Raw genomic sequence first — 13,858 nt, 5'->3', positions numbered from 1 at the left:
CGCGGTTTTTCTTTGCAGATTAATTTTCCATTCAAACACATCCTGTAAGAATTCAATGTGAAGCAACATGAAACACAAAGCCTTCATTTATCCTTTGCTCTTCTGGTGTGCAGCACATTGTATCCTGTAGCAGCTCCACACAGACGGATGACGTTAGCTTAACTGTCACACTGGCTCATCTGATGCTAACAGCTGATGAAGGCAGTGAGGGAGGACACTGGCTGTGTCAGCAGAAACTGGGAGAGCTGGTTTAGAGTTCACAGCTCTAAAAAGAAAGGATGAGGGAGCCTTGTAGTTACATATTCATACTTTTGTTACAGCCGCTAACAGATATGTTTTTGTAGCTCAGATGTTGGCAGCAGGGGACAATGATCCAGGACACACAACAAAGCACCGTCATATAATTTAATGTAAACTCACAGAACCATGGTTGCACAATAAACAGTTTCTGCAGACAGATGTGATTTCTTTAAAATACACTCACTCATGTTTTTGCAAGACAAATCAAAACAGCACAAAAATGTAAATGCAGAGAAGAAGCAAGAAGGTCCAGAGGGCAGAAGAAAGCATCCAGGTCCACGTAACACGGAGAGCAGAGAGCGCTGACCGTCCTTAAAACAAACACCGGTGCCTGTACGTGTTTCTGTACAGTTACTAAATCATGAAATAACACCTTTTGAGAACATGGTGGCATCATCACGGGTCTCTACAGGAAACCTTTTGCTTTGCTCTCGTTGGGCTTTATTTGATAAAGAAGATATCTTGATATATAACAGCACAATAAATAAGGACTGATTAGGATACACTTACTCTTTACTCAGACACTTTTCATACACGAACACACTACAGTGAATCTAAAGGAGGGGGTATTATTACTGAGACATGGAAACGGCCTGTTAGCAGAACCAGAGCATGGTGACGTGTGCCTCAGTGACGAGCAGACTCTCGGGGGTAAAACTCTGCCAGCGTGCTCTGAGGAATCCTCTTGAGCATCTCCTTGGGGAAGATTCGCAGCAGCTGCCAGCCGATGTCTAAGGTTTCGTACACCGTCCTGTTGTCGTATGGGCCTGACACACAGAGCAGTCACAGTTAGCAAAACACACCAACACATCCAGTGTTACAACTGCAGTAACCTTACATGTAGCTTTTATCAAAGGTGCAGTTTTTAAAACAGAAACGTGATGCGAACACAATGAAAAAGCCTCTCAGTAAATTCAAATGCATTTATATAGAAACAAATCTCCACAGCAGTCGCCTCCAGGTGCTTTATACTGACGGTATAACAGTAACACAAAGAGCACGTCAGTCACTCGCTGATTAAACACTGACATGAGGAAATCGAACGTGTGGTGCACTCCACGACGAAGTACTCTGGAGAACGTCATACACCTTTTCATCGTGCTCCCATTTTTATTTTAACCCAAGCTCAATTTCTCCAGACCGACTGCTGAAATGATCAGTGAGAGCTGAGTAACCTGCAGCGGTCTCAGCCCCATCACTCACATCTGCAGAGCCGCCTCCATACAAACTGTGACGTGTGTTTCCCACATGCTTTGGATACTGCTGTCGGGATGCACAGGAACATTAGAGTCTATTAGTGTTGAGAAGAGGAATAAGGCTCTGTATTTACCAAGAAGATTATGCCATTTTAACACGTTACTCACTCAAAGAGAAGAAAAGAAGGAACCCTCACAGATCAGTATTTTCCAGGAACAAACGTAACCTCAGACATACAATAAATGCCAAAACAGCTGCAGGTATTCGCAGCAGAGCGCTCTGACAGAAGAAAACAGCCGTAGTTTCATACGTTACATGCTGATTACAGGCTGACCTCACTGCTGTGAGATAATAACTACATATCTGTTGTTTACTAAACAGTAACAATCTTACAAATCATATTCAAAACAAGTAACAGACTGCACTGTGACTGCAGTGCAAACACTGAGCTGAGCTTCACAGCAGGGTCCAATGGACCGCAAGCACAGCTGATCCAACGCACGAGGCTGACAGGTGGTGATCGTAAAGACGAACCACCGTGCAGCATCCGTTTAAGACCTGAAGGAACAGAGGAGCACCTCTGAATGTGTCCCCAAGTGCAGTCACAAAACCCCCCAGCACTACGAGGAAGCTGACACGATGGAGGAGGAGGGCCGAGACACACCTTCAAAATAAAGGCCCCTAAGATGCTTCAAATATGTGGAACTTAAAATAAAAGCTATCAGTTAGTTGTAGCCGTTCAGCGTGCCCTGCTTTCCTCCTTCAGCTCTTCTAACCAACCTTTTTATAAATACTTGAAACTGACGACTGAGGCTATAAACTGAATCTAATAAAGGTGTCAGTGAGGTCGCAGATGAAGGAACGTAGGAGAAAACTATGTGAATAAAATGCTGTAATGAAATGTTGTGTTCTTGTGTTCCTGTTACACAGTGTGATACAAAGCTGCTGTCTGTCGGTGTGCAGATCGCTTTTCTTACCCTGAGCAATAAAGTTCTTCTCAAACTTCTGCAGGAACTCCAGATACAGCAGATCATCCGAGGTGAGCGCCTCTTCTCCCACCACGGCCTTCATGGCCTGGACATCCTTACCGATAGCGTAACAGGCATACTGCAGACACACACACACTCACTGCGTGAACTATTACTGCTGCATACCAACACTGCTGCCCTCACACACATTATTCATGGTGCAACGTGCGAGACGGTTTACCAGCTGGTTTGACACATCGGCGTGGTCCTTCCGGGTCATCCCCTCTCCAATGGCAGACTTCATTAAACGGGACAGAGAGGGCAGCACGTTGATAGGTGGGTAGATCTGAAAGACGTAGGATGAGGTTACAGGTGTTACTGGATATTGTGGAAAAGCACAAAGGGCAGCTGTTCAGCTCCAAATGAGAGAAACAGGCCGGCTCTTTAAAAGATCTGGCTCTGTGCTGTGTCCACACTGCAGCGTGGTTTCTTAGGTCAGACCTGTCCAAACAACTCTGACCAAAGTCTGATTTAACTGGGATGAAAAGTCTGTGTGTGGAACAAGATAAGGACAAACTCCTCAGCAAGCTGTGCTCTAACATTCACAGCTCACAGTCCCGTGAGTCCCTGCTGCTGTCCAAAAACACAGCAGCTGAGGTACAGCACGCAGGGAGTCTTTACTGTGAAATGTGCAGGATCATGTAGTTTGGAACACACAGTCTAGCTTTGGTTTACAGCTTCGATCAAAACTTTAGAGGAGACTCATGTCAAACACGTCGCAGGTTGAGGAAAAACCAAACACGTGCAGCACGTGGATCAAAGACTCTCCTTCTGGCAGGTTAGCATTTCCTGTCATACTGACTTTGTCAGACAACATAAAAAATAACCCCACAAAACTTTTCCATCCATCCACTTCCGCTGGAGCCAATCCCAGCTGTCAGAGGGCGAGAGGCGGGGTCCACCCTGAACAGGTCGCCAGTCTGTCGCAGGGCCAACACACAGGGACAGACAACCATTCACACTCACACCTAGTGGCAATTTGGATTTTCCAATTAACCTATCCCCACAAGCTGCATGTCTTTGGACGGTGGGAGGAAGCCGGTGTACCCGGAGGGAACCCACGCAAACACGGGGAGAACATGCAAACTCCACACAGAAAGACCCCGGCCTGATGGTGGAACTGAACTCAGGACCTTCTTGCTGTGCGGCAACAGTGCTAACCACCGTGCTGCCCAAAAACCTTTACTTAAAAAAAACAATGTTTCTGTTTGGTCGAGTGTCCATCAAACATGAGCTACATGCGTGCAGTGAGCATGTGCTCTCGGTACACAGACTGATTTCTGCAGTGACAGATGTGACACGGAGGACCTGGGCACAACACGATCGTCTGCAGACATCATCAGTTATCATTATGTTAATATTGTTCTTCAGGTTTTGACCTGTGAGGCCACAGGTTCAAAGCCCGGACTGACACATACCTGTCTGTTGTGCAGCTGTCTGTCCACATACACCTGGCCCTCTGTGATGTATCCAGTCAGATCAGGAATTGGATGAGTGATGTCTGTTCAAAGAGACAAATGCATTTGTTGAACTGGAACACGATGACTATGAAGACGTAGCTGCACCAGCACAGAGAGGCTGTGTTACTCCAGAGCAGGGAGCCCTTTGTAAAAGCCAACACAATCACCCTCCCTGCAGTGCTGTGGGGGGGCGGGTCATGTTCAGACAGGAGCAGGCTCTTCATACATGTTTCCATGGTAACTGACGGCATCAAAAATGTCTACTCATTCCACTTTAGACACCTCCTCCATTAATTCAGTTGCCTCATGGGCAGATTAACTCGTTTAAGGACAGGTGGATGACTGACGACCACACACAGGTAGAGACATGAGGCTTCAGCTCAGAGCTATGGCAGGCGGTGTGCTCTCACCATCGTTGGGCATGGTCAGAATGGGGATCTGGGTGATGGAGCCGTTTCTGCCTTCCACTCTGCCGGCGCGTTCATAGATGGTGGCCAGATCTGTGTACATGTAGCCAGGAAACCCTCGACGCCCGGGTACTTCCTCTCGGGCAGCAGAGACCTAAAGGTGAGGACGAGTTGGGGGAAGCAGACAAAGGCTGTAATGAGACATTCCCTTTATATTTGAATCTCATCTGGGAAAAATGTTCAGGTTGTGTCATTTATTTTGGTCACTGGTACTGGATATAGTCTAGTCTTTACTGGTCTCACTGGCCAGTCCAAACACTTTAGACTTGTTACGACCCGGCTCAAAAGCCGCAACATAAAAAAGGAGACGAATACCAGAGTGTAGGTGAAACGAGGTTTTATCTTAAAATGGACTCTCAGGTTGGCTAAAACGGCTGGTGCCACCGAGGCAAAGACTAGGGAGCTCCCTGGGAAGCTTGCCTCAGGTATGCTTTTATCCACACCTGATTAGGTGTGGCCAATTAGCACCAGCTGAACACACTGAGCAGATTAGAGGCTGCAGAGGGACGCAACAGACTGGTTACAGTTGGCCACAGATCTGCAGTTATTTACCACCCATGGGAGGAAGCTGGAGTAGACAACACAAACTCCAAGGTCTGAAACGTTGATGTGAGGCGACGGTGCTGCTCACCACTGTGACCAAGGTTAGGGAATGATCCCCTCCAAGTCAATATGTTTGGAAAAAGAAACTTTAAAAACTGACAGCTGCTATATGAGTGTTTTCACACCTGACTTAAATTTGGTCTGAAACCAATTCAGAGGTTGGCACAGCATCATTCTGCATCCTCGGGTAAACGGGCTGCAACACAGGATTTGGCATTTAAACTGAAGACATCAAATTATTGTAAGACTCAAAACAAAGACAAACACTAGTCTTTACTTCTGCAGAGTCAAGTGATGCTGACTCTTCCATTTCGGTTACAAAAGAGGCAAAGAGCTGATTGGAAATGCTGCCATTCTGTTGGAGACCCTCTACAAAAACGACCAAAGCAAATCTTTGTTCTAAAAGTTCACCGGATTCAGAGCAAGAGGGAAAGAAAATGGATCCTATTCACCTGTGGATTGAAAGGTTGATGGGCAGTCTCCACGATGCTGAACAGCAGAGTCAATGCAAAATTCAACCTTCACGCTTGTGAATGGAAACAGAAGTTAAATGTTAATGTCCCGGCTCTTTGTACACGCTGAATTACCCATCGAGCTGCCCGAGGCTCAGTTGACTATTGGTGCAGACGTACATGTGCCAAGGTTATGAACAGCAAACACACATGCACCCTTTAAAAACCCACACTGTGCTGTGCCAACATATTGAAACAGCAAACTGTGCAACACAAAAGGATTATTACGGAGACACAAAAGAGTGAGTTGAGAGGACCCGACTCCTCGCAACAAGGAGAAAGGAGGGCAGTGGGTGTGAGGGGAGTGAGGATCGGGGGGGTCCATTTCCTTTTAAAGCCAGACCTACAATAATGAAGTTAAGGTATTTCCTAGTAGACTGAAGGACACATTATCCTCCCTTTCAGCAGGAGCTCACGACTTTAGTGAGTCTATCACCTTTGTGCTGATGTTGCTGAGGTTTTACACTGGGGGGTGTTGACTTTGTGCCAGAGTGCAGCTTGAGAGAGGATTCAGTATTTACCACACACTGCTGAATATGTGGCATACATACATATATGTGCGGCAGAGTGAGAGAGCAGATGGAAAAGCTGCATGTAAACTGAATGTGAAAAGAATAGGACACAATTAAAAACAACTTCTAGGATTTAACACTGAGAAGAAGAACTCGCTGACCACGTTAGCTTCTGCAGATGAGCCTGAAGGGTTATTCAGCTGATTTATATTTACCTGGGATATGGCAGCATCTCAGGTTTCCTGCACAACATTGCTCAGTAAAGCCTCTGTGACAATGGATATATAATCCACCAACACCCATGAAGGTCTGGCCTTTGTTTTCACTCTCAGAGGTACAACGTGCATACAATGACACAGTGAAAAGCCTCTGGCAACAAATATCAGCCATGGAAATGTGAGAACCTAAAGGTTCCCCTTTTTATGCACAGCAGCATGATGACACGAGTTGATGTTGTTGTGGACACTCCAGCGACACAAATGAACCAGCTGACCAATTAACATTAATTTAAACACAAACAGTTGGACGTCTTGCAATGAGGCAGAAGGCCTAATGCAGAGCTGCTCCCTGATCCTGTAAGTGTCACTGTCCACACATCAGCTCTTTGTCTTCTCCGTGCACCTCGGAGGCTGTGCCAGAAAAATGTGTTGCTATCTATGAGTCGACGTTGTCCCCATGTAAGCAGCGTTTAAGTGTCCTTTGGTCAGTGTTAGGGAATCTCAGTGGTCACTGTAGGCTAAAGAATCCTCGGCCAAGAGTTGCTCATGAGGTTAAGACTCACGTGAAACACCAAAAAACATTTAAAATGTGGATTCGTCCTACCAGAGTCGTCCAAAGACTCTTCAGGTCAGAATGGTAAATGTAAAATTATCAACCTTTCATAAAGAAGAACCAGTAACCACGACGACTGTGAGCCCGGGCATGAGGAGTCGTTGGATTTGTTTAACACACTTATCTGCATTAAAACAACCAAACCAGCAGTAGAGTTAGTGACCTTAACACGCAGGGCCACCGTTGCCCTGGTGCGCCTAACTTTTTCAACCGCATCGCTGAACACCGCAGTTTTACATGTGGGAAACTGCTGTCCACACAGACAATATTGATTTGTAAAAGATTAACTAACAAGCTTGTGCTTAAAGTGCGTTGGCTCTCTTTGGTGATACTGTAGACAAGTTAAACGTAATCATCACATCGGCTCCTCTGACGACCTGCTTGCCACTGAAAGGCCGTGTTAGAGGGGACACTTGGGCATTTATCGCAGCACATAATGTGTTTCCTGGATACACTGTGCTTTTTCAGATGGCTCCGTGTCAGAGCTGGCTATGAGTTTCAGAAGGATCAGGCCTTAACAAAAAAGTTATCAGTAGTTCTTTCCACCTTTTTACCCACAGCTACATCCACTTCTGTCGGGCCGAGGCTGCTCACTACGGCTGGCATCATCACTGATTTCTGTAATGCACTCGATTCCGATTCACGAGGTCCTGATTCGATTCAATTTGATTTAGCCTCAGACAGTCAGAAATATTATAATTTGATGGTTTATCAGCATTGATACATGTGAGCCTTCATCAGAGGTGTGAGCATCACAGCAGAGGCCTTTGTGTCAAAGTAACTGAGGATAAAACAGAAAAACATGAAGGGGATTTTCCTGTTTTCTATAGCAGATCAACTTTAAAATATTCTGCAATATTGCATAGTTTTAAGAAGTTTACATTTCTTCAGTATTGAACAGCAGAAATGAGGCTTTCTCGTCCGAGCGGCCGACAGCGCTGTAAACAACGGTAGACTGGAGGGTGATAAACGAATGAATGATGCAGGAAACAGAGATTTGAGACGGGAAACTGTTCTCGAAGCACAGAGAGAGCTGTGCAGGAAGTGTGATTTTATTGTGCTGGTAGCAAAGCAGCAGAAGTCAGAGGGGATTCATGACGACATTTATCAATTGTGGAGCGTAGTTTGGATCTTCTTTTGCTGCTGCTTCAGTGAATTTTGGTTGGAGAGAGATAAAACCTGCAGCTCAGAATCGAGTGCAAAAAAGACGGAAACACAAAGCGCCGACGCATCAGAGTCAGCGAGCTGTCGGCTTTCGGCCCGACGCCGTGTCCGTGTGAGAAAGCTGATTGTGATGCGTCGGGTCCGCTCTGTGTTTACGTTTTTTTCAAAACCTTGAACAGCTGGTCACACCAAAGATTTTTTTTAGTCGCATCATTGAAAAATATGGTCGCACTCTAGAGCCCTGAATACAGAGCATTAGATTAAAACGTTGTGACTCACTGGGATTTGGCTTTTACACCGATGTTATTTTGACAAACAACACCTAAACATTAGCTGAGCCAAAGACAGTAAAGGCAGTCGTACCTCTCTCAGAGCTTCAGCGTAGGAGCTCATGTCGGTGAGGATGACCAGGACGTGTTTCTCACACTGGTAGGCCAGGTACTCTGCCGTCGTCAGCGCCAGGCGGGGAGTGATGATACGCTCGATGCTAGTTAGCCGCAAGAGAAAAGTCAAGATCTTTAGTAGCTCTCAGTCCACGAGACAAACAATTACGAGTAACACACACAGCAGCCCACATGTACAACATCAGCCAGACTACTGCTGGAGATCATTTCTTACGTGGGGTCGTTGGCCAAGTTGAGGAAAAGGCAGACATTGTCCATAGAGCCATTTTCTTCAAAGTCAGACTTGAAGAAACGAGCCGTTTCCATGTTGACCTGAAACAGATGCCATAAGCATTTCAGAAATCATCTCTGGAACATTAGTGGCTTCACAAACTGTGAGGTGTCCTGGAGAGATGCAAGAACGTCTGAAGGCATGAAGGTACTGAAAAGGCAGCAAAGAGCAGGAGCGAGCCATTCTGTCACGAAGGGAACGTGATGTTTGTAAAACTCCTCATAAAGACTTACAGTTGACGTCATTAATATAAACACGTTCATCATCCTCCTTCCTTCAGTTTCAACTCAGAAATGGAAATTCGATCACTGTTCCATGTGGAAGGTTCACAACATTAGTACCAGGCGAGTAGTTCAGTGTCAGCAACGCACACAGCTACACAGACATGTTATTTACCATACAGCACATGTGACTGATGGCTGCGAGAACCACATTCAACCACCGGTCAAAGTTCCTCAATGGACTTGATGTTATACTGTTAGACACGATGAGCAGTGCCAGAGCCGCGACCTCAGGCACAGTCTGACCAAAACAATCAGAAACACACGACGTCCCCCGGCGGGCCGCGCCCAGGACGTCACGTCCCCCGGCGGGCCGCGCCCAGGACGTCCAGAACTTGGACATATATGTTTGACTTACACCTGCAGTCGTATTGAACAGCGATGGATGGTGAAGGACAGGAAAGGATGATGTGGCGTTTTCCTCTCTGAACTCACAGAATCCAAGTTTGCACTGTGGTGACTGCAGATACTTTATTACATTGTAAGTCTTTTTGAAATGTAAGTCTGTAACTGTAAGAGACTGTAAGTCTCTGGCTAACACTGCCAAATTGCACTTGAAAGCCTCCTCCAGCCTGTGCCGGGCTGCGCTGTCATATCCTCCATGTGTAGCTTTTCCACCACTCTGGCTGCTCCAGCTCATCGTGATCCCTTTGCTTGCAGAGCACGTCAGCACTTCCCCGTGGTCAGACGTCGTTGTTCAGCAGGATGTCCACGTGGTCCAGTAACAGGCCTGACAGTGGTTTAAACCTGCAGCCATGACTTTGGTCACAATCTGAATGACAACATTCATGCTCAGGGAAAGTTTGGTGCAGGCTGTAGTGAAACATCAGCGATGCTCTGCTCAGTGATGTCTGCAGTGAAGCTACAAAGCCTATCAGCAGCCACCCACACCACAACCCCACACCTGTGTTTGGTCTGTCAGTGGGATCCTTTCTGTGGCCCAGCAGCGCTCACAGCAGAACACTGTGATTCGTACACCTTTGGACTCATCACAGACCGCTGGTGACGTTTCTGCTATTTTCATGTTTCTGTCTGTTACAGTCTTTGCAGAGAGAGACACGTCTCTCATTTGTCAAGTCTGACAAAGACATATTCTGAATTCTTTTACTCTCCTGCTGTTAACGGCTTCCTGGGCCTGACTATTTCCTGAGCAGCCAACAAACCAGCACACGTAGTTGAATTTCAGCCCTCCAGTCTTCTGAATCAGGTGTTTTCCACATTTTTCAGCAAAGGCTTTGTGTTTGTGCTGGGAATGTTCTGCAACACAAACTTGTTGTTGTTTGTCGTTTAGCACACTGGCAGTGAAAACAAATCAATCTGCACACGTGGCATTAAAGGCTTTTTCAGAAGCTTTGCTTGGATTCATCCATGGTGAAAATCACACGCAGGCGTCACACATCAGCAGTTAGCACACATAGTTTGAGTGTTTCATTTTAATGTTACAAAATCACCATAACCTCATAAATTTACAGACATTTAAAAAAGTAACACACCAAGATAAGAATAATTCCTGATTTTTAAACGTGACAGTGAGCAGAATCCCGGTCGCCGACCCCGCGTTAGGATGACAACCTGAGGAAGAGTTTCAGTTGAAGGTGTGACGTTCAGCACACCGTTTCAGCTTGATTCACTCTGATGCTGTGATGGTGCACACTGTGTGCTAAAAATGCATATCCAAGCACTGCCTTCACTGCTTATCCACAGTCGTCACACACCAACCACCGTGGGATGTGAACTGTGCAAGGTGAAAGGATGAAGGATTACATTTAGCAAGTGAAGCAAGTGAGTGTGTGTGTGTGTGTGTGTGTGTGTGTGTGTGTGTGTGTGTGTGTGTGTGTGTTCGTTCGTTCCTTGGAGGTCAAGCCATCACAATTGAGCATTACAACAGATGGAAGGAGCAGCTGAGGAACACAGAACTTGATACGGGAGGCTGACGGCGGCCTTTGAATTACTAAGCTGTCTACATGGCTGGGGGCTATGCTCAGAGGTGCAGAAATAACAAGAGGGACTTAAAGGTTAAATCACCTGGTGAATAAAGGACAACATGCAGGGCGGGAGGAGGGAACAAGGTGTCACATCAAGGTTAAGAGGGGGATTAGAGCCACAGATGGGCTGGGAAGAGTTTGAAAAGCTGAATGCTGCAATTTGTCTGCTTACCCCCATGGCTGCGAAGACAATGGCAAAGTTGTCTGCACTATAGTCCATCACATCCTTGGACTTCTGCACCAGGCCAGCCTGACGACAGATTTGGGCAGCAATCTGAAAGCACCAATAAGAAACAGAGTCAGACACACAGACGGATGGACAGAAGGGCTAACAGTCGACAAAAGGCTCTCAAAGAACATGTAAGCTAGAGTCAAATCCATACGAAAGCGTCACCTGAGGCTCAAAATGATCACGTGCTATTTACAGACTATAGCTGCTGTTATTAATGAAGAGACAATCACCTAGGAAACTACAGCCACTCACACTGTGACTGAGCGGCTGCAGCTGCCTCTCCATCAGGACTCAGTCTCATTACCGTTTCATATCTGACATTCAATCCCTACATAAACCACCACATTACATATAAGACTGCAGAGACGCTGTGTCGCTGTAGTGAATGTGTGACATGATCACGGCCCTGACCTCTCTGTGCACCTTGAATTCAGCCACAGGGTGGCTAAAGGGAAAAGGCCTACATGGATGAGCTCTGTCACGTGTGCTTGATGACACAATGACACCAAACAGACCATAATTAGGTGGAGAACACGTTGTGCGTTTGTTTGGGCACTTCTGCAGCACGTTAATCATGTAAAATGATCCAGTTATGCACAGCTGATCCTTTTGTGGGCACAGTGGAAACAAATGTTGGAACATATTTCCAAAAGTACGTGCTGACAGATTAAAAAAAAAAAAAAATAGCACCTGTGCGTTTGTGGTCACATGATTCATTCGCTCGCTCTAGCACTGCTTTGGTTTGAACTGTAACACTTTGATCTGTTCTACAATAATAAAGGTTTTAAATATCACAAATTGCCATAAGCAGCAGCTGCTCTTTATGTTTTAAATAATGCACAGCGACAGGGCATCTGGCTGTAGGTGCTGTGGATGCTGTAGGTGCTGTGGATGCTGTGGGTGCTGTGGATGCTGTTGTAAGTGCCCTACCTGTTTAGCAGCATGGCTCTGAATGATGGGTTTGTTTGGTGAAAACAGAGCTTATAAGTCCACAGAGCAGAAATTAGGCTGGTGATCAAATCCTAACAATAAAGCTGGTGCTCTTGAGCTGAACACACTGAACCTGACCCAGCTTTATACAGCGAGGGATATTTGGGGATGTAGTACATTTGTGAAGTGTCTGAACATGAACACACTACAACTGAGTCATGAATTTCCACTGTGAGGCACAAAAACTTCCAAAAAGGAAACAAAACAGCTGTCATGTGACACAGAAGGACCACAGCTACCACTCGTGAATCATCCCACTCACTCATGTTAAACATTTCCACTGAAAGACTTCCACAAAATTGGACCTCAACATATCCCAAAGCATGTAGCTTAAACCGCTGAGCGAGCAAAAGGTTTTTGGTGTATTCAAAGCAGCTGTGAGTTCTTGGTATGATACAACAGTTTGGTAAAAGCATGACCTCCCAGAGTACAGGGATGAAATAAGTTGAGTTTAAAGCTGCGAGTTAAAGAGACAAAGGTTCAAAAGGACAGACTAAAGATGAGGGCTGCACTAATGATTGGTGACTGATCACCAGCAGCCTGAGGCCAATTGTTTTTATCTTGTTTTATCAGTAATGTAATAAAAAATCGTTACATTTGTAACAAATGTAACGATAATGTAATACACAAGCTGTCCACGTCTGAACTCTGACATGAGTGAGGATGAGGAGGACGTATCCATTACTCTCATCTCTAAAGAGAAGAAAACACAAAGTGCTGCTTCTGTTTCATCCATCCATCCATTCGCTTCCGCTTGTCCTTTTCAGGGTCGCGGGGGGCGCTGGAGCCTATCCCAGCTGTCATAGGGCGAGAGGCGGGGTACACCCTGGACAGGTCGCCAGTCTGTCGCAGGGCTAACACACAGGGACAGACAACCATTCACACTCACATTCACTCGCACATTCACACCTAGTGACAATTTGGATTATCCAATTAACCTATCCCCACAAGCTGCATGTCTTTGGACGGTGGGAGGAAGCCGGAGTACCCGGAGAGAACCCACGCAAACACGGGGGAGAACATGATAACTCCACACAGAAAGACCCCGGCCTGATGGTGGAATTGAACTCAGGACCTTCTTGCTGTGCGGCAACAGTGCTAACCACCGTGCCACTGCTTCTGTTTGTTTTTAAGTAAATTCTACTTTATCGCCTGTCCTCAGCCTTTACACATGAACACCTAAATAAATACCTAAATAAAAAAGTATGTAAGTGGCTGTAAATGTATCTGTAATATCTGTCCACTCCATGATAAACCATCCATCACTGTATATAAATGGTGCTCTCCCATTAGTACCGCATTCTTTTTCTGTATGCGGGAAGTGGGACATAAACTCCCTGGTGTCGGTTGGGTTTTTCTAATTGTTGTTATTTGGACCACAGAGCATGTATTAGGTGGGTGGATAGCACTACTTTAACCTCCTCTGGTCTCTGGTGATCTGGCAAACTAAGGAGCAGACTGTCCGAACCATATCTGGTCTTTAAGTGAGGACGTGATGAACCACACTACTCTGAATTTATTATGGCTGTTGTGTTTTAATGTTTTAATACTTTGAATCTTGTTCTATTTAATCTGAACAAGCCCCTAAAACAGGCAATGATCACTGGCCTCTCTCAGTTTT

The 13,858-nt window shown here is 45.8% G+C and overlaps 1 protein-coding gene across 1 annotated transcript in view; it reads right to left on the bottom strand.

Annotated features, from left to right (window-relative positions):
• Nucleotides 1–391: 391 nt before the first annotated feature.
• Nucleotides 392–13,858, bottom strand: part of atp6v1ba (ATPase, H+ transporting, lysosomal, V1 subunit B, member a) — a 43,698-nt gene continuing 30,231 nt past the window's right edge. The window contains exons 7-14 of the mRNA XM_080868447.1: nucleotides 11,188–11,289; nucleotides 8,693–8,790; nucleotides 8,438–8,561; nucleotides 4,396–4,546; nucleotides 3,944–4,026; nucleotides 2,707–2,811; nucleotides 2,475–2,604; nucleotides 392–1,067 (exon numbers count right to left, since the gene is read on the bottom strand). Coding sequence (XP_080724573.1) covers nucleotides 928–1,067; nucleotides 2,475–2,604; nucleotides 2,707–2,811; nucleotides 3,944–4,026; nucleotides 4,396–4,546; nucleotides 8,438–8,561; nucleotides 8,693–8,790; nucleotides 11,188–11,289 — 933 coding nt within the window. The 3' untranslated portion in view covers nucleotides 392–927. The remainder of the gene's footprint in view (nucleotides 1,068–2,474; nucleotides 2,605–2,706; nucleotides 2,812–3,943; nucleotides 4,027–4,395; nucleotides 4,547–8,437; nucleotides 8,562–8,692; nucleotides 8,791–11,187; nucleotides 11,290–13,858) is intronic.

This window comes from Rhamphochromis sp. 'chilingali' (assembly GCF_963969265.1).
Source record: "Rhamphochromis sp. 'chilingali' genome assembly, chromosome: 20".
NCBI classification, from domain to species: Eukaryota; Metazoa; Chordata; class Actinopteri; order Cichliformes; family Cichlidae; genus Rhamphochromis; species Rhamphochromis sp. 'chilingali'.
This window is presented reverse-complemented; position numbering and strand designations above follow the sequence as displayed.